Source organism: Papio anubis, chromosome 7, assembly GCF_008728515.1.
Source record: "Papio anubis isolate 15944 chromosome 7, Panubis1.0, whole genome shotgun sequence".
Taxonomy (NCBI): domain Eukaryota; kingdom Metazoa; phylum Chordata; class Mammalia; order Primates; family Cercopithecidae; genus Papio; species Papio anubis.
Genome location: NC_044982.1, coordinates 39,005,706 through 39,031,748, shown reverse-complemented (window position 1 = coordinate 39,031,748; position 26,043 = coordinate 39,005,706). Strand labels below are relative to the sequence as shown.

At 43.7% G+C, this 26,043-nt stretch overlaps 1 protein-coding gene across 1 annotated transcript in view; it reads left to right on the top strand.

Annotated features, from left to right (window-relative positions):
* The first annotated feature begins 6,883 nt into the window (after positions 1 to 6,883).
* The window catches only part of ARG2 (arginase 2), a 34,372-nt gene continuing 15,212 nt past the window's right edge, over positions 6,884 to 26,043 (top strand). Inside the window, exons 1-2 of the mRNA XM_003901954.5 lie at positions 6,884 to 7,443; positions 8,231 to 8,303. Coding sequence (XP_003902003.2) covers positions 7,333 to 7,443; positions 8,231 to 8,303 — 184 coding nt within the window. The 5' untranslated portion in view covers positions 6,884 to 7,332. The remainder of the gene's footprint in view (positions 7,444 to 8,230; positions 8,304 to 26,043) is intronic.

The following is a 26,043-nucleotide window of genomic DNA, read 5'->3' as shown; positions in this document are numbered from 1 at the left end:
ACCTGTGCCACTTGCTCATGAAGGGCCACCAGCTGCTGGAGCTGTATCTGATGGTGAGTGTGGACGAGGTGAATGTGGGCCACACTAGCACCAATGGAGGACCAACAAACCCATGTACAATGAGGCGCTCTACACTAACGCCACTGATGGCAGCCATCGTCCATGAGATGCCCCTGGGCTATGACCACTTCATGTAAACATGTACCCTGTAATTATTTATTTATTTATTGAGATGGAGTTTCACACTGTCGCCCAGGCTGGAGTGCAGTGGTGCCATCTTGGCTCATTGCAACCTCCACCTCCCAGCCAGGTTCAAGTGATTCTCCAGCCTCATCCTCGCAAGTAGCTGGGACTACAGGCATGCGCCACCACATCTGGCTAATTTTTTTTTTTTTTTTTTTTTAAGTAGAGACGGGGTTTCACCATATTGGCCAGGCTGGTCTCGAACTCCTGAACTCAGGTGATCCGCCTGCCTCAGCCTCCCAAAGTGCTGGGAATACAGGCGTGAGCCACTGCACCTGGCCACATGTACCCTGTAATTCTATCACTGGTAAAATGAGTTCTTTCCCTACTTTGTGTCAGCCGCAAAGAAAGAACAACCAATGGGAAAAACAAAAGGCAAGCAGGTTTTATTTCTGGCCATGAACAGAGAGCTCTTGCTCTAAAGCAATGTTCTCCAACCTTTTTGACAGCAGGAAGCAGTTTCATGGAAGACAATTTTTCCACAGATCAGGGTGTGGGGGATGGTTTTGGGATGATTTAAGTGCATTACATTTATTGTGCACTTTATTGCTATTATTATTACACTGCAATATATAATGAAATAATTATACAACTCACCATAATGTAGAATCAGTGGGAGCCCTGAGCTTGTTTTCCTGCAACTAAATGGTCCCATCTGTGGGTGATGGGAGACAGTGACAGATCATCAGGCATTAAATTCTCATAAGGAGTGTGCAGCCTAGATCCCTCACATGCATAGTTCACAATAGGGTCCACGCTCCCAGGAGAATCTAATGCCGCTGCTGATCTGACAGGAGGCAGAGCTCAGGCAGTAATGCCAGCAATGGGGAGTGGCTGTAAATACCGATGAAGCTTCACTCGCTTGCTTGCGCACCTGCTACTCACCTCCTGCTATGCAACTTGGTTCCTAACAGGCCACAGGCCAGTACCAGTCAATGGCCCGGGGGTTGGGTACCCCTGCTCTAAAGACACCTTCTCCCAGAGCCATGGGAAACTGGGGAATTTTATGGAGTTAGATGTGGGAAGGGGAGGTATGTAAACACGTGCTGGGAGCCCAAGATCATCAACATGCATCTTCATACAATGCATGTTCAGAAAATGGTGGGGATTTTCTTCTATGGGTGGGATTTTGATATTATAATGATATCTTAATGATCTAAAGGTAACAAGGAGCTTCCAGTTCTGGTTGGCACCAGTTTTGCACCAGCCTTATCTTCCTCTGGTAATTGATGAAGGGTTCTGAAGCTCCTATGGCTTCTTGGGCCATCTGGAGTTCTTTTAAGCAAAGTACCTTCAGATAAAAAGACTAGAAAAACACTGTTAAGGAAAAAAAAAATGAGCTTTCACAGCTGTTTATGGTTTAAGAAAATAGGCTGGGTGCGGTGGTTCATACCTGTAATCACAGCACTTTGGGAGGCCAAGGCAGGCAGATCACTGGAGGCCAGGAGTTCAAGACCAGCCTGGCCAATGTGGTGAGACCACCCCCTCCGCCATCTTACTAAAAACACATACAAAAAATTAGCCAGCCGTGGTGGCGTGCACCTGTAATCCCAGCTACTCGGGAGGCTGAGGCACAAGAATCTCTTGAACCCAGGAGGTGGAGGTTACAGGGAGCCGAGATCGCACCACTGCACGCCTGGGTGACAGAGGGAGACTCTGTCTCAAAAAAGAAAGAAAATAATGAGCTTTCCCAGCTATATTTCTAGGGCTGCTCTGGTAGCAATTCCAGTGTGGACTAAAAGGAAGAAGCTGAGGCAAAATTAATGTAACTAGAGAATTTATTTGGACCAAGCTTGAGGATTGCAACACAGGAGCACAGATTCAAAAGATTGCTCTGAGCTTTTTTTTTTTTTTTCTTTTCACTGGGAGCGGCTGTGCACGGCCAGCATGGCCAACACCTTGAACACCTTACAAGGCTTGGTGAATCTGCAGCCAGAGGGGAAAGTAACTGTGATCATAACCCTGATAGGGCAGGGCATGGTGGCTCAAGCCTGTAATCCCAGGTACTTAGGAGGCTGAGGTGAGAGGATTATCTGAGACCAGGAGTTCAAGACCAGCCTGAGCAACATGGTGAGATCCTGTCTCTAAAATAAAAATTAGCCAGGAGTGGTGGTGCATGCCTGTGCTTCCAGCTACTTGGAAGGCTGAGGTGGAGGATTTCTTGAGCCAGGAGTTCAAGGCTGCAGTGAGCTATGATCGTACCACTGCACTCCAGCTTGAGTGACAGAATGAGACCCTGTCTCCAAACCCAACCCCTCCCCACCAATAAAACAGATCAATGGAAACAAGATTATTCTCACATACCTGAGGCAGCCCACCTACTGCTCTTACTGCAGGAAGTTTATCTGGGGAGTATTTGGGAAACAGGGTTATCAATGCCAGGTGTGCATCTGTGTTGCCCATAAACACTGCCATCATGTAACCATTACAGTCTGTATTTGCCAAAACGATATTAACCAAGAAGATTCAAAGATTGCCAGAGGTTCAGAATCAACATCTCACACAAGTGCAGCATCCACAACACCTGTAGTCCCAGCTACTCAGGAGGCTGAGGTGGGAGGATTGCGTGAGTCCAGGAGGTCAAGGTTGCTGTCAGCTGTGATTGTGCCACTGTACTCCAGCCTGTAATAATTTAACTACATAAATTATATTAAAACCAAAGATAATATAGACTCCAGACTTATCACTGCCTAATTATTTTACGTCTTCCTATTATTTATGTCCTTGAGGTTCTTTGTGTTGATTGTATCTGTATGGTAGAAATATTGTATAATGAGCACCTCTTCCCAACTCCATGTTCAGTGACATCACAATGGGAGCTCATAAATAGGAAGTATTTACACCACAGAAATCAGCAAACCTGACAATTGCATCTTACTTATTCCCACTCCCTCACAGTTCCCCACCCCACAACTCCCAGCAACCTATTAAGGGATAGAGTGTGTGTTGGCAGCCATGCAATTAAAGGAAAGAGGCCAAATCTCTAGATTTTCCTACAGAGGAAGAAGAAAAATGGAGCAAACTGGTTTAAACCTGAGGAGGGATCCTAGAGCGATGCACTAACGGTACAAGTTTTAAAGTAAATTTTTAAAATGTAACTCATTCTTTATGACTTTAGAATTTTATTTTTAAAAACAGATTTTTAAATTAAATGCCTATTTTGAAAATAAAAGGAGGTATTCATTTGGAACTTTGGGGTTTGTTTTTTGTTTTGCTTTGAGTTGCTGTTTTATGAACTTTGGGGTTGTAAAAATGAATTATAAGCAGTACATTGAGCTCCATAAAGACAGTGCCAGGGCAAGTGAGAGCCAGATGGGCACTGGGCGACTCTGTGCCTCGCTGAGGAAAAATGACTAAACATGGGCAAAGGAGATCTTAAGAAGCCAAGAGGCAAAATGCCATCATATGTGTTTTGTGTGCAAACTTGTCCGGAGGAGCATAAGAAGAAGCACCTAGATGCTTCACTCGGACTTCTCAGAGTTTTCTAAGAAGTGCTCAGAGAGGTGGAAGACCATGTCTGCTAAAGAGAAAGGACAATTTGAAGCTATGGCAAGGGCGGACAAGGCCCGCTATGAAAGAGAAATTAAAACATATATCCCTCCTAAAGGGGAGACAAAAAAGTAGTTCAAGGATCCCAATGCACCTAAGAGGTCTCCTTCAGCCTTTTTCTTGTACTGTTCCGCATATGGCCCGAAAAAAGATTTGGATTTTTATTTGAATATTTGCATATACATAATGAGGTATCATAGGATGGGATGCAACTTTAAACATGAAACTTATGTTCATATACACCTTATACACATATCCTGAAGGTGATTTTATAAAATATTTTAAATAATTTTGTTCATGAAACAAAGTTTTGACTGTATTATTTCATTTTTATTTTTATTTATTTATCTTTTGAGACAGGGTCCTCACTCTGTCACCCTCACCCAGGCTGGAGTGCAGTGGTGCTATCTTGGCTCACTGCAACATCTACCTCCCTGGTTCAAACAATTCCCCTGCTTCAGCCTCCCAAGTAGCTGGGATAACAGGCACACGCCACCACGCCTGACTAATTTTATTGTGTTTTTAGTAGAGATGGGGTTTCACCATGTTGGCCAGACTGGTCTCGAACTCCTGACCTCAGGCAATCCACCCACCTCGGCCTCCCAAAGTGCTGGGATTACAGGCGTGAGCCACCATGCCAGGCCCTGTTTTTATTTTCTTTAGAGACAGGGTCTGGCTCTGTCACCCAGGCTGCAGTGCAATGATGCAATCATGGCTCATAGGCATGAGCCACTGCACGCAGCCTTTTTTTTTTCTTTTCTGTTTTTCTTTCTTTTTTCTTTACTTTCTTTTTTTTTTAAGACTAGTCAAGTGCAGTAGTGAGAAGGGGAGAAAAAATAGAACAAGGTGTTCCATCTGTAACTGACTGTGAACAATCTATTAAGGTAACTCACTACCTTCGGACCAAACTGACTGCATTTTGACTGGGACTGGTCACATGAGGTCCAGTATGGGATTTTCCACTTGTGTCATCATGTAGGTGCTGAAAATTTGGATTGGGATTTTAGATTTTTGGATTAAGGATGCTCAACCTGTATAACAATCTCCTGTTCACTTTCCCAGTGCATAAAAAAGTGGAACTAGTAATTTATCTCTGACTAAACTATAGGTTGTGGAAAACCACTGAAAATGACATGCAGGATTAAAGTAGCACTTTGGAAAGGTCAGTCTGGTGATCCAGAGTAAATGCTCAAAAAGCAAGAGGTTTTTTGTTTTGTGTTGTTGTTATTGTTTGTTTGTTCGTTTTTGAGACAGAGTTTCGCTCTTGTTGCCCAGGCTGGAGTGCAATGGCAGAATCTCAGCTCATCGCAACCTCCGCCTCCCAGGTTCAAGTGATTCTCTTGCCTCAGCCTCCTGAGTAGTTGGGATTACAGGCACCCGCCACCACACCCAGCTTTTTGTATTTTTAGTAGAGACGGGGGTTTCTCCATGCTGGCCAGGCTGGTCTCAAACTCCCAACCTCAGGTGATCCACCCGCCTTGGCCTCCCAAAGTGCTGGGATTACAGGCGTGAGCCACCTCACCCAGTAGAAGCAAGAGGTTTTTGCAGTAGCACAGGAAGCCCTGAGGCAACCTGTGCCAGTATCAACTTCAGAAAACATAGTAAAAGGGAAAAAGTTGAATGTGGTGATGGGCAAGAAATACAAAAGTATCAACATAATTTCAGTGAACTGAACAAGTATGATGTATCTGTGACTGAATCCCTGACCACGCCCCCTCCCATTCCTGGAGGGCTTGTTAAAACATAGGTTACTGGTGCCCTGCCCCTGGAGTTACTGATTCTGTACATTTGGGGGTGGGGCCCAAGAATTTGCACTTCTAACAAGTATCTGGTGACCCATAACAGGTGCTCCAGAAGCAAGAAGTTTCTTGCTGCTTTTTATTTATTTTTGTTTTTGAGACAGGGTGTCACTCTGTCACCCAGGCTGAGGTACAGTGGTGTGATCATGGCTCACTGAAGCCTCGACTTCCTGGGCTCAAGAGATCCTCCCACTTTAGCCTCCCGAGTAGCTGGGGCCATAGGCACATGCCACCACACTCAGCTTTTTTTTTTTTTTTTTTAAATCTCTAGTACAGTCAGCATCTCACTATGCTGCCCAGGTTGGTCTCAAACTCCTGGGCTCAGGAGATCCTCTGCCTTGGCCTTCCAAAGTGCTCGAATTACAGGGGTGAGTCACCGTGTGCAGCCGGTTTCTTCTTGATGCTGTATCCAGGTGATGCTGATGCTGCTGGTCTGGGACCACACTTTTAGAACCACTGACTTACAGCAGTTATTTTGCTAAGGCCTCAAAGACAGCATTGTTAAACCAGCAGGGGAACACAGTACACAACAGAGCCTCTAAAAATAAAATGCCTTAAGGTACTAAAGCTCCTTTGGAGTTATGGTGTTGCCATGGAGACCTCTGAACTATTTTGGAAAGCAGTGTGTAAATTGACATCAGTTGAAATAAATTTCAAGTGTTTATGTAAAAAATTAATTTGGTAGAAATAATGTCTAGATTCGTGCATGCCATGGTGTGTTGGTTAGAATGTGGAGTCAGAACTTGGAATGTGGAGTCAGCTCTGCCACTTACAAGCCATGTGGCTGTGGGAAAATTACTTACACCTTTGATCTTGTCTTCTTCGCTTTAAAAAGTAACCTGTGGTATAGAATTGGAGGGGTAAAGTTCTTGGAATGCTGAGTATTATTAAATTATTATTAGTTGTTAAAACTCTAAGTAGTTACTTAGTACTTTCAGCTCTTTAGCCTACCCCAAAATTAGAAATAGTCTAAATACGTTGCTATATTTACTTTTTAATAACCAGCGCTCCCGTTATTCAGGTAAAGAATTAAAAACATTTAGAAGTAATTTGCTTTGTAAATCCTAACCTCTTTCATTCAAAATACCTAAGGTAGACGGCTCTTTATAAACGTGCCCGGCTCAGAGAGCTCTCATCTATATTATATCTCCGAATCTAAATTTCACTGATGCCCAAAGTCTAAGTGTTTCGTGGGCGTTGAGCTTTAAGACAGAACGAAGATGGATGCTGGTTTTGACTAGGCAGGGCACTCACGTGGGGTCTGGTCAGACCAGGCCCGACCCAGCCAGCCCATCGGTAGAGTCAGCATCAGCCGGGCGTGAAGATTCGTGTTGATTCCTGCGTTCCGCCAAGTTCAGGAACCTGGCAGGGGCCGGCCGCCTCCCGCGAAGGGACACACCTGTTGGTCACCGCTCTTACTGGCCAGACCTGGATATTGGCCTTCTGGCGTCAGAGGCAGGGGCATGTCCCTGGCCGGAGAGCCCAGGCCAGCGTGGGGTGACGTCATCGAAGGCATGTCCCAGCCCTGCAGAGCGGTGGGCGGGGCCTGCGAAGGTGTGCCGGGGGCTGGTTGGAGGCGCGGGCGGCGGGGTCGGGGCGGGGACAATGTGGCGGTGACGTCACGGGGCGGGGCGGAGGCTGGAGCGAGTAGGTAGGCGCAGCGACCGGCGGTGGTGCTCACTCACTCCCGGCTTCCAGCCTCCCTGAGCCTCTGCCTTGGAGATTCTCAGTGCCACGGATCATGTCCCTAAGGGGCAGCCTCTCGCGTCTCCTCCAGAAGCGAGTGCATTCCATCCTGAAGAAATCCGTCCACTCTGTGGCTGTGATAGGAGCCCCGTTCTCACAAGGGCAGGTGAGAACTGGCACCTGGCACCGCCGGGCAGGATCCTCCGCCCCCCAGAACCTGGAGAAGGCGGCGGTGGGATGCGGGGACCGGGAGGCGAGGAGAGGATGGGGAGAAAAGGCGAGGGGAAGAGCTGGCGGGTTCCCGCGATTGGGCACCGTGGGAGCGTGTGGGACTTTCCCCGACAGAGGATGGAGAGGGAGGGAGGGGTGGAGGCCACCCTGTTTGGGATGAGGGCGAGTTTCTGCGGCCTCCCCAGAAAGACCGAGAAAACGGTGGATGCAGCTTGGGGTGATGGAGGGGAGAGAATGAGGGGGAGGATTCCTTGGAGGGGCTGGAGGAGGCGAAACTGGCCAGAATCCCCAGTGGAGAATCGATGGAGGAGGTTAAAGGGAGCGACCGAGGATTTAAGTCTTCTGGATCCATTCACTCAGAATGAGCTTTATTTAACTGGGAGGGAAATTGGAGCTGGCCTCTCCAGCGCGGGAGGCCGGGAGGAGCTGTTTTGTTCTCTTCAATGAAGGAAACCTGCAGTCAGGAGCGCTCAGTCTTCTAGAAGCGCGGTCTCTGGCCCCAGCCAGCCCCACACACGCCTAGTTCCCGGATCCTAACCTGGCTCAGCCTCTCCCGTCTTGGCTTGGGCAGCTGATGTGATTCCAACAATGGAGTTAGAAGGACAGTCATAGATAGAAGGGCTGATGCTGTCACAGGTTTTCAGGGGAACCTGCTGGGAACTAAGTGTACCAAAGTGGTTTTTTCAGTCATCTTCTCTAACTGTAATTTTTGTGATTGACAGAAAAGAAAAGGAGTGGAACATGGTCCCGCTGCCATAAGAGAAGCTGGCTTGATGAAAAGGCTCTCCAGTCTGGGTAAGTGATTAGATTTTTAGATATCAGTGCAGGACTAGTAATAGAGTATTTCAGAATCTTTTTCTCTGACATCCAGGAACCACACAGCTTTGTGTTTGGGAACAGTCTGCCACATCCGGCATCCTCCTTTGGATTCCATCTACAGCTTAAGATCTATCAAGGAGTCATCAGGGAAAGTCCTCGTGCAATAAAGAGTGTGTGAAAGGCAAGGTGGTAGAGTGAGGCAAGGTCTGAACAGCTGCCAGTGAATGCAAGTGATGCTAAGAACACTAACTCCAGCTTCAACTGCATAGTCAACCTTTCCCCTTAAAATTCCATTTTCCTAACTCAATCTTGAGATGCTTATGATTTGTCAGTCTCACCAGTTTCCTGTCTTCAAATTATTTCCTCTCTAGGGTTAATATCTTTATTACTGGAAGCAGTAATATAGGTCTTATAGACTCATTAATCTTATAGAACTAATAGGCTTAGATCTGTGTTTTCCAAGTTCTTTTTTGTCTTTTTTTTTGACATGGAGTCTTGTTCCATCACCTAGGCTGGAGTGCAATGGTGCAATCTTGGCTCACTGCAACCTCCACCTTCTGGGTTCAAGCGATTCTCCTCCCAGGTAGCTGGAATTACAGGTGTGTGCCACTACACCTGGCTAATTTTTGTATTTTTAGTAGACATGGGGTTTCACCATGTTGGTCAGGCCGGTCTTGAACTCCTGATCTCAGGTGATCCGCCCACCTCAGCTTCCCGAAGTGCTGGGATTATAGGCGTGAGCCACTGTGCCCAGCTATAAATGCCATTTCTATAGTAAGGGAGAACCCTTCTTTTAGTAACAGCACCAAATTTGAATACCTTTATAAGCAGGGCACGGTAGTTCATGCCTGTAATCCCAGCACTTTGGGAGGCTGAGGTGGGTGGATCACCTGAGGTCAGGAGTTCGAGACCAGCCTGACCAATATGGTGAAATCCCTTCTCTACTAAAAATACAAAAATTAGGCATAGTAGCATGCACCTGTAGTCCCAGCTACTCAGGAGCCTGAGACAGAAGAATTGCTTGAACCTGGGAGGCAAAGGTTGCAGTGAGCCAAAATTGTGCCACTGCACTCTAGCCTGGGCAACAGAGTGAGACTCCATCTCAAATAAATAAATACATTTATGGCAGGAAGGTTCTTCTTTATATCCAATCTGAATGTTTCTAGCCTCCATTCAAGGCCATTTGCTCTGTTTATGTTTGGATCATTCACATATCTTTTCCGGTGATATAAGAGCAAAATGTGAGGCAGCACGGAGATTATGGAGATAATAACACAGAATCTAAGTTAACTCCCCACTGTTGCTCTGAAATCTTATCTGCTGGTCATAAGTCCAGTCCAAAAGACTGGTCATCTCCTTCCAAAAGACAGGAATAATGAAGTCACTGAAACCACCTTGAGTTCAGGTGTCCTTCATTTACCTTCACCTACATATGGATATGGTGACTTGGATTCAATACTCAGACCTTATTTCTTTATTAAACTATTGCAGTTTCTTCTTTACTAAGGCATCTCTTAGTCATTTTAATAACTCTCCAAGTTCACCACCGAAGATTAAAGACAAACTACTAAGATTTAGTCTTCTTTTAATGTGTCGCAAGTTACCTAATGGAAGGAGGTTTTTATTCCTGCCTATAAATGAGCATACTGTCTCTTAAAATAGCTTGTACACATTGCCTTTTTAAAAGAATAATTTTACACTGAAGACGACAATCTCTGGTTATCACTATTTTTAAATCCTGGAGACATCTCTGCAGTCCATCTGAACTTGGCCAAGCATTGCTCCAATTGCTCTACCATCTGTAGGTTCTGCCACAAGAGACTCCTGACAAGAAGCGGTTTCAGTCTCTTCTGGAGGAGACCTCTATAATAATCAGCTGAGGCTGCTGAATGAGGGGGAAGGGCGCATTTGTAGCAGCTTCTCTTACTCATGCTTTGTAGACTTCCTTTCCTGTCACAGCTCTTGGTATTTTTCCACTCCAGTGCAGGGGAAGCCATTCTCCTGCAACTACTACTCCCCTACTGCTTCCTCTCTAAACTCCAACCTAAAGTAGTGGTGAAGTTTCAGTTTATGTGGCTTTCCCTTTGACTTTTTTCTCAGATATATTTAATTGTACAATTATATCCTTACTGTGTAGCTGATTGGTAGCTCAGTATCACCAGCAGTCTGAAATAGAATCTCATAGCCTATTAAATAAAACTGTGGCTCTCAGCAGATTTCTAGCATGTGGCTTTGGCTAATCTGGAATATGTTGGAGAAAAGTACCAAGAGACATTTCAATTGCTCTATTCCTAAACAGTACCAAAATAACTTGAGTGTTTTGAGCACTTTCAAATAAACAGCATGGGTCAAATTTCGAACGAGAGACTCATGGAAAGGTAACTTCCACAATCCCTTTGTTCCTTGCCTTTGCTCTGATGTCACAGGCTGCCGGTGTTAACATAGCATGAGTTAAACTTCCTGTTTTCTCTCAAATGAATGTATTTGACTTAGTGCCTGGGCTTGTTTTATTTCCTTGGGCTTACTAAGGACACTCAATAGTTCTCTCAGGTAACCTTTCCTTTTTTTTTTTTTTTTTGAGACGGAGTCTCGCTGTGTCACCAGGCTGGAGTGCAGTGGTGCGATCTTGGCTCACTGCAACCTCTGCCTCCCGGGTTCAAGCAATTCTCCTGCCTCAACCTCAACCTCAACGAGTAGCTGGGATTACAGGTGTGTGCCACTGTGCCCAGCTAAATTTTGTATTTTTAGTAGAGTCGGGGTTTCACCATGTTGGCCAGGCTGGTCTCGAATTCCTGACCTCAGGTGATCCGCCCATATAGGCTTCCCAAAGTGCTGGGATTACAGGAGTGAGCCACTGCTCCCAGCCATCTTTTATTTTTCTTTGAGAGAGGGTCTCACTCTGTCACTCAGGCTGGACTGCAGTGGCATAGTCACAGCCTACTGCAGTCTCAACCTCCTGGACTCAAGCGATCCTCCCACTTTAGCCTCTTGAGTAGCTGGGACTACAGACACATGCGAGTATGCCTGGATAATTTTTTTTTCTTTCATAGAGCCAGGGTCTCACTATGTTGCCCAGACTGGTCCCGAACTCCTGGGCTTAAGAGGGCCTGAAGAGAAATGAAAAGGCATTGTTCTGGCAAGGCTGAGGAGCAGTATATCTGCACCTGATTTTGGTTAGCTCTGAGAACCATGGTAATTTGTGAACTCTAGCCACCTGTTACCATGTGAGAAGGCGTAGGCCTTGTACTCTTTTCTCCAGTTTTTCAAGAAAAGTGAGAAATTTGCATTTTAATGGGAAATCTGTGTTGTTTTAAAATACTGTATAATGACACCATTGAAAATGGTGGTGTAGGGCCTCCATAAAAGGAATGAGAACTGTATTAGTCTGTTCTTGTACTTCTGTAAAGACACACCTGAGACTGGGTAATTTAAAAAGAAAAGAGGTTTAATTGACTCATGGTTCTGCAGGCTGTACAGGCTTCTTTTCTGGGGAGGCCCTAGGAGAATTATAATCATGGCGGAAGGTGAAGGGGGAAGCAAGCACGTCTTATATGGCGGGACCAGGAGGAAGAGAGCGAAGAGGGAGGTGCTACACACTTTTAACCGGATCTCATGAGAACTCTATCATGAGACAGTACTAGGGAGATGGTGCTAAACCATTAGAAACAACCCCCATGATCCAATCACCTCCCACCAGGCCAGACCTCCAACATTGGGGGTTACAATTCAACATGAGATTTGGGTGGGAACACAGAGCCAAATTATATCAAGAACACTGGCAAAAATGATCAGAATCAGCTTTTTCAGAACTCTGGAAATTAACCAAAGGCTTGCAGCAATCTGGGGAGCATTTATTCAGGAAAAATGTTGAATCTCCGTAAGAACGTTAAGATTTGTGGCATTTTAACTTGCCCTGTTCCCATGCTGCCTTTTCCCAGATCAGCTGTAGCCTGGACAACCAATAGCCTGCAATCACAGTGAAACCAGGAGGCTGGCAGTTACTGGAAAAGGGAGAACAGAGTTAATACTCCTCATAGACCATCCCCAGAAAATTGCCATTTGACTGGTCTGGTGGTTTCCTAAAATTGTCCACTCACAAGGTTGTCTTTATTTGACCAACACAAATCAGTAAGGAAAGAATAGTCTTCAGTAAATGGTGCTGGGATAACTGGATATCCACATACCAAAAAAAAAAAAAAAAAAAAATCCCTATCTCACACCATATATGAAAATTAACTCAAAATGGACCAAAGTCCTAAATGTAATGCTGAAACCATATAACTGTTAGAGAACACAGGACTGGATTTTTGTGACCTTGGGTCAGGTGTTGGTTTCTTAGATATCCTACCAAAATCACAAATGACAAAAATTAAATTGGACTTACCTAAATTAAATATATCTATGTTTCAAAGAGCACTATCAAGAAAGTAGAAAGACTTCATCAATGTAATGGAAAACAAAAGAAAAGAAGGTAAAAAGACTGCCCATAGAATGGGCAAAATATTTGCAAATCGTATACCTGGTAGGATTGTAGTGTTCAGCAAACATAAATAAAATAACAACTGTAAAAAGACAACCCAATTTAAAAATTAGCAATAGATTTAATTAGCCACTTCTCCAAATAATTTATACAAATGGGCAATAAACACATTAGTCATTACAGAAATGCAAATTAAAAACTACAATGGCCGGGTGTGGCAGCTCACACCTGTAATCCGAGTACTTTGGGAGGCTGAGGTGGGCAGATCATTTGAGGTCAGGAGTTCGAGACCAGCCTGATCAACATGGTGAAACTCCATCTCTACTAAAAAATACAAAAATTAGCCGGATGTGGTGGCACACGCCTGTAGTCCCAGCTACTCAGGAGGCTGAGGCGAGAGAATCACTTGAACCCAGGAGGTGGAGGTTGCAGTGAGCAGAGATCGTACCACTGCATTCCAGCCTGGGCAACAGAGTGAGACTCTGTCTCGGAGGGGGCGGGGGTGGGAGCTACAAGGAAATAACATTTCACACCCACTAGGATGGCTATGATAAAAAAGACAGACAATACCAAGTATTGGTGAGGGTGTAAAAAGATTGGACCTGTCATACACTACTGGTGTGAATGTAAAACTGTGCAGCCACTTTGGAAAACAGTTTGGCAGACCCTCAAAGTTAAATGTATAGTTACTGTATCCTCAAGCAATTCCATTCCTATGTATATACCTAACAGAATTCAAAACACATATTCACACAAACTCTTCTTTTAAGACAAATTCTCGCCCTTTCACCCAGGCTGGAGTGCAGTGGTGCAATCTCGGCCTCAGCCTTCTGAGTACCTGGGACCACAGGTAAGCGCCACCATGCCCAGCTAACTTTTGTGTTTTTAAATTTGCCATATTGGCCAGGTTGGTCTCAAACTCCTAGCCTCAAGTGATCCACCTGCCTCAGCCTCCCAAAGTGCTGGGATTATAGACATGAGCCACTGCACCTGGCCACACAAAAACTTATATACAAATATTTATAGCATTATTCATAATGGTCAACATGTGGAAACTCAAATGTACATTAATTGAATAGGTGAGGAAAATTTGACATATCCATACAATGGAGTATTATTCAGCCATAAATGGAATGAAGTACTAATTTATGCTACAACATGGATGAACCTAGAAAACATGCTAAGTGAAAGAAGGCAGACACAGAAGGCCACATATTATATGATTCCATTTATATGAACTGTCTAGAATAGACAAAGCCATAGAGACAGAAAGGAGATTAGTGGTTCCCAGGAGCTAGGAATGACTGCTAAAGGGCATGGGTTTCTTTTTGAAGGGTGATGGAACTGTTGTGGAATTACATAGTGTCGATGGCTGCACAACTTCTTGAATATATTAGAAAGCACTGAATTATAAATTCTAAAGGGATGAATTTTATGGTATGTGAATTATATCTCAATAATTAAAAAACTAGGCAATTGTGATCAGTAAGGAGATATATATATATATGAAACTTCTGAATTGCTAATATTGATCTATTTTGTGACTTGGGTAGTAACTACAGGGTGTTTACAACTATCTGTTACGTAAGTTTTATGTGTTTATATTTTATGAAATATACAATAAAGACACACTACAAATCATGTCTGTTGATAGATATGGATATTTTTAAGCTTTAGTTTTGGGCATTGAAAAGAGATGAAAATGGCGTCTCTGAGGTGCCTTTTGAACCGTGTTATATCTTTGGGACAAGAATTGGTTGCTAGGTTGACTCAACAGCAAATATTAGTGATGTTTCTGAAGAGAGTGTAGGGCTGTATGATCCACCAAACCTTCTGCCTCCGCCATTCACACTCTTCTATTAAACAATTGTCAAGGCATAGTAGCTCATGCCTGTCAGTCCAGCACTTAGGGAGGCCAAGGTGGGAAGATTACTTGAGGCCAGGAGTTTAAGATCAGCCTGGACAATGTAGCAAGACCCCATCTCTACATTTTTTAAGAGTCTATTTCCACAGCAAGGAAGAAATGAAAGTACAGCATCTGTCCCACTCCCCGCAAAAAAGTCTTTGCCTAGGGTCTGCATATGTGACTGGAAGCTAAATTATTGGAATGAGCTTGTTTGTTTAAGGTTAGTAAAGTGCTGGGTTCTTCGATTTCTAAAGTCATTCTGATATGTATTTGGAAAAGTAAATGTCTAGCAAATTGGCCTTATATTTCCTTTAGAGATCTAGCAAAGACCAAACCTGCTTTGGACCTCATCTGTGCCACAGTCCCCTTGGGGGATGGGCCACCTGTAGCAGAAGAATAGGAGCTGAGGCATGAGCTGATAAGTGGCATCACTTTAGGGCCCACTCCAATCCCACATGGAATGTCACTAATAGTGACCTGTTTCTTTGGGTTCAAGCTTTTCATTTTCTGGGCCTCCTTTATATTGCAGATTATTTTATTTTATAGATAGGTCTCACTATGTTGCCCAGGCTGGAGTGCGAGGGCTATTCCCAGACAAAATCATAGTACACTACTGCCTCAAACTTCTGGGCTCAAGCAAGCCTCCTGTCTCAGCTTTCTGGGTAGCTGGGATTACAGATGTGCACCACTGTGCTCGGCTGCAGATTTCTTTCAGGAGGTGAATACATAATCAGTAATTTGCTAATGCCTTAGTGAAAACTCAGTGATGTGCCTGCATAGAGGGAAATCTATAATAGACACTATTGGGATTTGGCAAATTTCAATGTAGTCGTATATTTCCCATTTATGACAGAAAAGATTTTAACTTAATACCTTTTATTTAACTTAATACCTCTTATCAAAAGTTTTTGATACTTAACATTTACCATCTTCTAGACACTGTGCTAGGCATTTGCTATTATCCCATTTTCAAAATTTGTAAAAAGCAAATTTTGACCACCTCAGCCATGAGGATGGCTACTATCAAAACAGAAAATAAGAAGTGTTGATGAAGATGTGGAGAAATTGAAACTCTTGTACACTATTGGTAGGAACATAAAATGGGGCTGCTATGGAAAACAGTATGGCAACTCCTCTAAAAATTAAAAATAGAATTACTATATGATTTAGCAATTCCACTTCTGGGTATGTACCCAAAAGGAATGAAAACAGGATCTTGAAGTAGTTGCGTACCCATGTTCACAGCAGTATTAACAATAGCCGAAAGGTGGAAGTAACCCAAGTGTTCATTGATGGATGAATGGAGAAACAAAATGTGGTACATACATATAATGGACTATTATTCAGTCTTTAAAAAGCAGGGCTGGGTGGGGTGGCTTACGCTTGTAATCCCAGCACTTTGGGAGGCTGAAGCGGGACGATTGCTTGAGTCCAGGAGTTTGAGACCAGCCTGGGCAACTTAGCGAGACCCCATCTCCACACACACACACACAAAAAGCCAGGTGTGCTGGTGCATGCATGTAGTCCTAGCTACTCTGGAGGCTCAGGCAGGAATATTGCTTGAGCCCAGGAGGTTGAGGCTGCAGTGAGCTGTGATCATACCACTGCATTCCAGTCCAGCAGCATGGACAACAGAATAAAGCCTCATCTCTGTTTAAGAAACAAAACAAAGAAACCTGACATATGCTGCAATATGGGTGAACTTTGAGGACATTATGCTAAGTGAAATAAGCCAGGTACAAAAGAACAAATACAGCATGATTCCATTTATATGAAGTTTTTAGAGTAGTCCAATTTATAAAAACAAAGTGGAATAGCAGTTACTAGGACTTGGTGGGAGAAGGAAATGGGGAGTTAATCATTGCTTAATGGGTACAGAGTTTGTTTTGCAAGATGAGTTCTGGAGATGGATGATGGTAGTGATGGTTAGTTACACAATAATATGAATGGTACTTAATGCTACTAAACTTAATTTTAGGTATATTATCACAATTTAAGAAGAAACATTTAAATATAGAATGTATATTAAGAACGAGGAAGGTCACTTGAAGTTCTGGCTTCTTAGGAACATAATGCTGTATATGAACATAATGCAGTATATCTGAAAACTCTTCAATTTGTTATTCAGCGCATTGTTTTGATCTGTAAATAAATGCTGATAATTTTTTTAAAAAAAGGAAACTATGGGGGCAGGGCGTGGTGACTCATAAGGCCTGTAATCCCAGCAGTTAGGGAGGCCGAGGCGGGTGGATCACCTGAAGTCAGGAGCTCGAGACCAACCTGGCCAACATGGTGAAACCCTGTGTCTACTAAAAATACAAAAATTAACTGGGCATGGTGGCGGGTGCCTGTAATCCCAGCTACTCTGGAGGCTGAGGCAGGAGAATTGCTTGAATCCAAGAGGCAGAGGTTGCAGTGAGCCAAGATGGCACCACTGTACTCTGGTGTCAAAAAGAGAGGAAAAAAACCAAAAAACAAAGTATGACCTGAGGAGATTCAGAAACTTTCCCAAGGTCAGTAGTAGAGTTGAGAAGGAATTAAGAACCTTGTCCAATCAACTTCTCAGTCTTCTTGGCTCTTATTACAAAGAAAGAAACTGAACTACCCAGCTTTCTTTTTAATAGAAATGTTATTTATAGTTTATAATGAATGCACTGCATAAAAACTTTATAGCTTCATTATTGTGAAATGTATTCAAGGTCCTACAGTAAAAGTGAAACATTCGCAAAGACTTGCGTTAACGAAGACTACACAGAAAACCTTTCTTAGGATTTGTGTGGATCAGATAGATACTTGGCAAATTTTTGAGTTATACATTGTTACAGAAAGTCCACTTAAAAGTGATCATCTGAAAAACAAAAATATAAATAGTTTCAAAAATCTTTAAAAAATCATCCTAAATGTATGATCTTCACCTCCAGCTTCTGAAGAGCCCTCATTCTCAGGGTCTTCCTTCCCTCATTTCCCACCACAGCCATCTCATGATCCTCAAGCTCATGCTTTTCCAACTTGGGTAGGGACTCTCTCAGCTTTCTCCCTGTCATCCCCCAAATCAGTTGTATTGACAGAACCTTTTTTAACACCCTCTTTAGAGGATGAGAGTCTAGTTCCTGTCTTAGGCTGTTGCAAAAATAATTGCAGTTTTTGCCATTGAAATGGATACCATAGATAAGAGTGCCCATGGTAAGGGCTCGAAAGTAACAGTGGAAAGAAAAATAGTTCATTTGACTCTCAAACAGTTTGGAAAGTAGTCCAGAGCTGGTTTTGCGGTTCTGTTCCTTTAAGTTCAGACCTAGATTCTTATCTGGTGCTACTGGCAAGGCCTCTGCCTAATGGTGCCAGATGGCTGTAGCCTCAGCAGCAGGATGGAAGAATGAACAAAGAAAGGGGCAACAGCAGTTCTCTTCCCCTCCCAAGAAGTTGCTGCGGGACACTTCTGCTTATCTTATTGTCCAGAACTAGTTCACATGACCACATCCAGTTACAAGTGAGGTTAGTAAATGTAGTTTGTTCGTTTGTTTGTTTGTTTATTTATTGATTTATTTATTTTAGACGGAGTCTCACTCTGTCACCCAGGCTGGAGTGCAGTGGCATGATCTCGGCTCACTGCAACCTCCACCTCCCAGGTTCAAGCAATTCTCTGCCTCAGCCTCCATAGTAGCTGAGATTACAGGCACCTGCCACTGCGCCCAGCTAATTTTTTGTATTTTCAGTAGAGATGGGGTTTCACTATCTTGGCCAGGCTGGTCTGGTCTTGAACTCCTGACCTTGTGATCTACCTTCCTCAGCCTCAAGTGTGAGCCTCTGCACCCGCCCCATGTAGCATGTAGAATGTAGTCTATTCTAAGAGGTTATGCTCCCAGCTAAAAGCCTTTTCTCTGTGGAAAAAGGGAAGAATGAATTTTGGGTAACTAACACTCGGCAGTGCCTCTACCTATACTCTAGACCCCCTCCCCTCCGACAGTCCCTGCTCCAGCATTATCCCTCCTCTCACCTCGTGTCATGGCTCTTCTCTCCTAACCTGTCCTTTTGGTAATTAATTGTGCAACCCTTACCCTCCACCATCCCTCTTGACCTTAGGTAGCCCTCTAGCTGTTGTCCAGTTATTTTGTTTTTCTTCAGAGCCGACTTCCTGGCTTTCTCATTGCCCTTTCACATTTCAGCTTGTTATAATGTGGCTTCGTAGGCCATCATTGCAGTAAACCTAGTATTGCTGCAGTATCTGACCTACTTCCTAATAAGATGAACAGTATAATATTCACTTTATTTACACCACTAATCTTGCTTTCTTTATTGAAACCAACACTATTCTCTCTTGGCTTCAACTTTTCAAATTCCTCTAGTAAATCCTTTTTTTTTTTTTTTTTTTGAGACAGGGTCTCACTCTGTCACCCACGCTAGAGTACAGTGGTACAATCTCAGCTCACTACAGCCTCGACCTCCCAGGCTCAAGCGATCCTCCCACTTTAGCCTCCCAAGTAGCTGGAACTACAGGCACATGCCACCACACCAGCTAACTTATTTTTTTTAGAGACAGGGTCTCACTATGTTGTCCAGGCTGGTGTTGAACTCCTGACCTCATGTGATCCTCCTGCCTCGGTCCTTCCAAAGCGTTGGGATTACGGGTGTGAGCCACTGCATCTGGCCTACATCCTCTTTTTCTACCTACTCCTTACATGTTGGTGTTCTCAGGATTCTGTCCTTGATTCTCCTGCTTTATCCTGTCTTGGTTGGCAATTTGCTTCCATGGCTTTACTGTCACCTGTATGCTGATGCCACCCAAAGTTCTATTTTTTTTTTAATTTTTTGAGACAGGGTCTTGCTCTGTCATCCAGGCCAGAATGCAGTGGTGTCATCTTGGCTCACTGCAGCCTCTACCTTGTGGGCTCAAGTAATTCTCCCACCTCAGTGTCCCAGGTAGCTTGGACCATAGGCTTGTGCCTCCATGCCTAGCTAATTTTGTTTCTTTTTTTCTTTTTGTTTTAGAGATGAGGTCTCACTGTGTTGCCTCAGGTTGGTCTCAAACTCCTGGATGCAAGCAATCTTCCCGCCTCAGCCTCCCAAAGTGTTGGGATTACAGGCATGAGCCACTATGCCCAGCAAAAACTTTATCTCTAATACTTATTTTTCCTCCTAACTGCAAACCTGTATACAGATGTCTTCCATGTAGCTCATCTTTTTAACTTTTTGTTATGGAAGTGTTCGAACATAATGAAAGTAGAGATGGTAACATAACTGACTTGATATATCCATCAGCCAGCATCATCACCAATACGAGGCAATGTTTTTTACACCACCTCCAGACCATTTTGGAGTAAATCAGATATCTTGTTTCATGGACTGGACAGCATCTTTTATCACACACAGTGTATCCTAACTTTATTATGGCCACTCAGAAGGGAAACAGACTTCTCGTATCTTAACATAGGAGGTGGTTTTGCAAATTGGAGCAAGGTGTTCACCATCTGTACCCATGGGAGTTAGGCTCTTACCCTTCTGTAGGAACTGAGAGGTTGAGACACTATCTCCCTAAATGTGTGCATCTCCAGGACATGGCTCCCTGGGTCCTTGAAGAAACATTCCTGCGTTGTGAGACTTGTGAGAGGCCTATTTAGTCATTGTGAAGATTCACATAAGTTTGAAAAGCATAGAGAAATTATGAAATACAAGGAAGGGAGGTCTCTTTCTTTATTTTCAACAGGGAGAATTAAGCCTCTTAATTTTTAATTAGTATTATTCACATTGCCTGATTAAGTTACACTTTTTAGGTTTCTTTTTTTTTGTGTGTGTGTGTTTAAGTTTGAGTTGAATTCAAGTAAGGTCCATATTGCTTTATATTTTAAGACTTTTATAGGTTCTCTCTTTTTTTTTTCTTCTTTGCAGTTTATTTGTAGAAGAATCTAGGTCATTTGTCTGCAGAATTTCTCTGTTTAGAGCCCTGTGTTCTACGACATGTTCTATGGTGATGTATACTTCATCAGAGGTGACATTTCAGTGATACTGTGAGCCACTGACTATTGCCTAGAATTATCCATTAACCTGTCTCCATGTACTTTCAACAGGATAGTCTCTAACATGTCAATGTCAATATATCCCAGACTGAACTTACCATCTTCTCCCTCCCTTCCCATGCCCCTCTATTGCTAGATTCTCTGTTCCCTCTCATTTCTTTCTTTAGCTTCCTGTGGCACTTTGCTTCTCCAGGTCATTTTCTACACTGCTGTCTGAGCACTAGATCCAAAATGCAGATTTGATTTGTCTTCCTGGCTTAGAAACCATAGTTGTTCCCCACCATATTTAGGATCTGGGCCTTGCCCCCTCCTCCTGCCGCATCTCTTTGCAGTCCTCTAGGTGCACTCTGGGTTCAGAGGAATTGTGCATTTTTCTATAGGGCTGAAGGTATTCTCTCCTCTGCAGTAAGCATTTCCTCCTCTTCTCTTATTCCTGGCTAATGTCTTCCAGACTCAGATATTGCTGCTTCTGAGAAGTTCTCCTGACCCTTCTCTTCCTGGATCTCTGTTCCCGCCACACCCTTTGCACAGCTGGTTCATAGCAGTTAGCACTGGGCTGGGCTGCCACTTTCTCTGCCTGACATCTCACCAGCCTGTGAGCTCCTTGAAGTCTGCACCATACCTTATTTCTGCATCCCTAGGATTTGGCGGAGTGCTAGGCACACAGTATATTTTTGTTGAAGGAAAAGAGGGAGCAAAGCATCTTAGCTTTCTCCTGTAACTTCATTCACATCACAACCCTTGATGAGTCTTCCCGAACCAGTATTTTGTTTCTCTGAAAATGATCTGCTACTTAGAAGCCACCTGGTCTCCCAGATTTTTAAAAATGTATGACTCAAAGGATAACTGCCATATATCAAACTTTAACTCTTGCAAGCTACATACTAGTAGGGGCCGGATGTGATGGCTCACACCTGTAACCCCAGCACTTTGGGAGGCCAAGGTAGGTGGATCACTTAAGCCCAGGAGTTCAAGACCAGCCTGGGTAGCATGGCAAAACCCTATCTCTACCAAAAAAAAAAAAAAAAAAAAAAAAATTAGCTGGGTGTGGTAGTGCGCTTCTGTAGTCCCAGCTACTTGGGAGGCTGAGGTGGGAAGATGGCTTGAGCCCAGGAGACGGAGGTTGCAGTGAGTTGAGATCACACCACTGCACTCCAGCTTGGGCAACAGAACCAGACCCTGTCTCAAAAAAAAACCAAAACAAAAAAAAAAACCAAAACCAAAAACGCTAATAGGTAGTAATGACGAGTTATTGCTCCCTTTTTTGAGATACATTTTTAAACCGGGACATCAGTAGATAATGACTGCTTTCTTCAAGTAAGGCTGACCTCTAGTTAGTTTAGACAGATGTGGCATTGTTATTTTAATATCCAAATTAGTACAATTCAGAGGCAGAACCTAAGAGATTACAGTGGTTGGCTTAAATAATTTAATCTTTGAATACATTTACTCATCCCTCTCTATTAATGACCAAACCTTGAAGGAAGAAGATGTTACAAGGGCTGGTTGGAGCTGTCTCCTCTGGAACTCTGAAGAAATGAACTGGGACAGATATCTCAAGACACATGGTTCTTTGGCTGGGCGCACGGTGGCTCACACCTGTAATCCACTATTGAGAATAAATATATGTGGTAATGCTCAGCTTTGAAGGGAAGAAAAATGGACCCTTTCTGGCTCCCTCCTCTATGCCAAGAGAAGAGAACCACAGCCTAGAAAAAGAAGTAGAAAACACCTTCCTGTGTGACCCAAGAGTTGAGTCACTGCAGGTTGTGGCATTGTGGTTAGGGATTTCAGAGAAGCGGTGTTCTAAGATTTACTTGGCCTTGCCTTTATATTCTTTTATAGGGAATGCAGGAAATTCAAACTATGTGTGAGAGCAGGACTCTTTAAGAGCCGTTCCAGTGAGAAAGCAGTGGGTCTGCATTTGTTTGCCACTTCTTTTTTTTTCTAGTAGGGATGGGGTCTTGCTATGTTGCCTAGGCTGGTCTTGAACTCTGGCCTCAAGCAATCCTCCTGCCTTGGACCCCAAAGTGCTGGGATTACAGGCGTGAACCACCACGGCCAGCCTGTTTGCTACTTCTCACCAGAAACTGTTTTATTAAAATGACATAGCAATATTACAGATTTTGGGAAGTCTTAGGTTACACCATCAGTTTCAAGAAAAAGGAAAAGGATAGGGTGGGGAGAAAAACCACAAAGATGCCTCATCCAGTTGAACTAATCTGTAATCTCTAGCATGTGTCAGGTCTTTCCTTGTTATCTCATTGAAACCACTATGTGAGGTAGGACAGGTTTAGAAACTGAACCTGACTAGAGATCTGGACTGTCCTAGGAAGTTAGTGGGCAGATGGCAGGGCTTCTTTTCTTTGCATCCAGTGTAGCATTTGGCTAACTGAGGCTGTCTGAGTATTCTGTGCTTTCAGCCCAAAGTAGTAGGGAATGCAGTCTGCTGCTTTGAGGTTTCTTGGGCAGACTCACCAGGATGCTAGCCCAGGGTCTGGGGCAGGGAGCTACCCATCAAAACTGGTAATTTGCAAAGCTGTAGTCACCAGCCTGATGTGTCTTTTTAAAAATTCTTTCTGGAACAAGGCAGAGTGTAACCATTATTATTATTATTATTATTATTATTATTATTATTATTATTTTTGAGATGGGGTCTCACTTTGTCTCCCTGGCTGGAATGCAGTGGTGCGATCTCACCTCGCTGCAACCTCTGCCTCCTGGGTTCAAGTGATTCTCCTACCTTAGCCACCCAAGTAGCTGGGACTACAGGCATGTGCTACCATGTCCAGCTAATTTTTATATTTTTAGTAGAGACAGGGTTTCACCATGTTGGCCAGGCTGGTCTCGAACTCCTGACCTCAAGTGATCCACCTGCATCAGCCTCCCAAAGTGCTGGGATTACAGGTATAGAGCACTGCACCAAGGTGTAAACAATTTTCAAACATCACATGCTCTAAAGAACAGTATTTTATTCCTGGGGACTGTTGCTATTTCTTCTTGTTAGCTACTGGAAAGACTGAAGTTTTATCAACATGTTAACAATAGCAGGTCTTGTCTTCTCAGAGGAGCTCAACAGTCTCATTCTGAATGGATATGGTTATGTGACTTCATGAAGCCAGAGCAATCCTCCTCTTACCTCCACCCCTGCCTGTGCTGGAACCGGGTTCTAGGGTGTACTAGGGTGCCATCAGCTGACAGTCTGTCTGAGAAAGCCTGAGCTGGCTCATCATGGTCTACAGGTGCTCAGAGGGTTGACATGAGTTTGGTTCAGAGGGGTGTACATTCCAAAGCCTATCTTTAGAAGATGACAGCATCTGTTCTCCTTAGGCAAGAAGGACAGATGTAGCTGGAGAGCCAATTAGCAGGAAACATATAACTGGTGTTGTAAATCATCTCAGTTACTATCTTGAACTAAATTTTCAAGTGTATTTTGTATTCATATATATATTTTAACTCAAGGATCACATTCATGCAAAGGCATCTATTAACACCATATTTGTATCATTTGCTCTCGAGGTTAACGCTGGTGTATGTTAGATGGATATGTTCCAAAGTGACTGGCCTGGATCCCCACAGTCACTTTCCTTGAGTCCCCAGTGCCACTATCTGTGCCCCTGTCTTTCTCAGTCATGGTCCTCACTGCCTCTGAGAAACCTATCTGTCATGGAGGCAACGTGAGAGCAGAGTAGGGAGGCAGGAGATGTTACAAGGACTGGTTGGAGCTGTCTCCTCTGGAACTCTGAAGAAATGAACTGGGACAGATATCTCAAGACACATGGTTCTTTGGCTGGGTGCACAGTGGCTCACACCTGTAATCCAGCACTTTGGGAGGCTGAGGCGGGTGGATTGCCTGAGGCCAGGGGTTTGAGACCAGCCTGGGCAACATGGAGAAACCTTGTCTCTACAAAAAAATACAAATTAGCCAGGTGTGGTGGCGCATGCCTGTAGTCCCAGCTACTCTGGAGGCTGATATGTGAGAATTGCTTGAGCCTGAGAGGTTGAGGCTGCAATGAGCCATGTTTGTGCCACTGCACTCCAGCCTAGGTGACAGAGTAAGATCATCTCAAAAAAAAAAAAAAAAAAAAAAAGACAAGGTTCTTGAGGTTGTACAGTCTTTGGGAGTTAAATGCACCAAATAAAATTCAGATCTCTGCATTTTATTGGTAGTAACCAAATGAGTTTACCTAAACAAGTCTCTCCAAAGGTTATTGCCCAAATTACATTTTATGGATAACAGAAATTCTACTTACTTCAAATGGCCTGAATTAACCCCGGCATCCCCCATTCCCTACCCTCCAGTTTGGACTTCTAGTAACATTGCAACTTTATTTTTAATAAGCTAGTATTTCAGGTACAACATTGTTCTAACAATTAGCAGTCGCATCCCTTTAAAATTCCAGGAATTTGGCTGGGCGTGGCAGCTCACACCTATAATCCTTGCACTTTGGGACACCAAGGCGGGTGGATCACCTGAGGTCAGGAGTTCCAGACCAGCCTGGCCAACATGGTGAAACCTGTCTCTACTGAAAATACAAAAATTAGCCGGGCATGGTGGCAGGCACCTGTAATCCCCGCTACTTGGGAAGCTGAGGCAGGAGAATTGCTTGATCCGTTGGGTAGAGGTTGCAGTGAGCCAAGATCGTGCCAGTTCACTCCAGCGTGGGTGAAAGAGCAAAACTCCATCTAAAACAAACAATTTTAAAAAATTTTAAAATTAATTTCCAAGAATTCCTTTTGCATGGGGCTAAATCTGCCATGTATAATATTTGAGTCTGTAATTTTAAAAGCCATTAGTACCCTCTCAGCACCAAGTGAGGATGCAGAGTCTTTGTTTTTCTCCTGATTTCACTGATTTGTTATTCCTGACAAGTCACAAACATTTCTATCCTATTCATATGTAGAACCAATTTGGAAAAACTGCACACTAAGAGGCCCCTAGCTTTTCTCCATGTCTGTTATTCTACCAATGGGCTGCCTGTGGCTCAGCAGACCCTACTGTGTGTCAGCTCACTTTGAAACCCATCTCTCTTGACTTGCTAAGAGCCCTGGTAGCAACAGGGGTCACAGCAGTAAGGAGAATGGGATAGTCTTATGCTGTCAAATAAAATAAAATTAAAAATAAACCTCACTCATCAATTGTATATGAGTCTCTAACCAAAGGGTGATTCAGTTGCTGTTAAACAGTCGGAGCTATTTAGCCTTGCTGAAATTCTTCCTCTGCAATGTGTGGATAGTGATACCAGCAGAGGATGCGAGAATGCGCACCTATCTGTAGAATGTGTAGCACAATGTGGTGCGGAGAGGCAGACAATTATT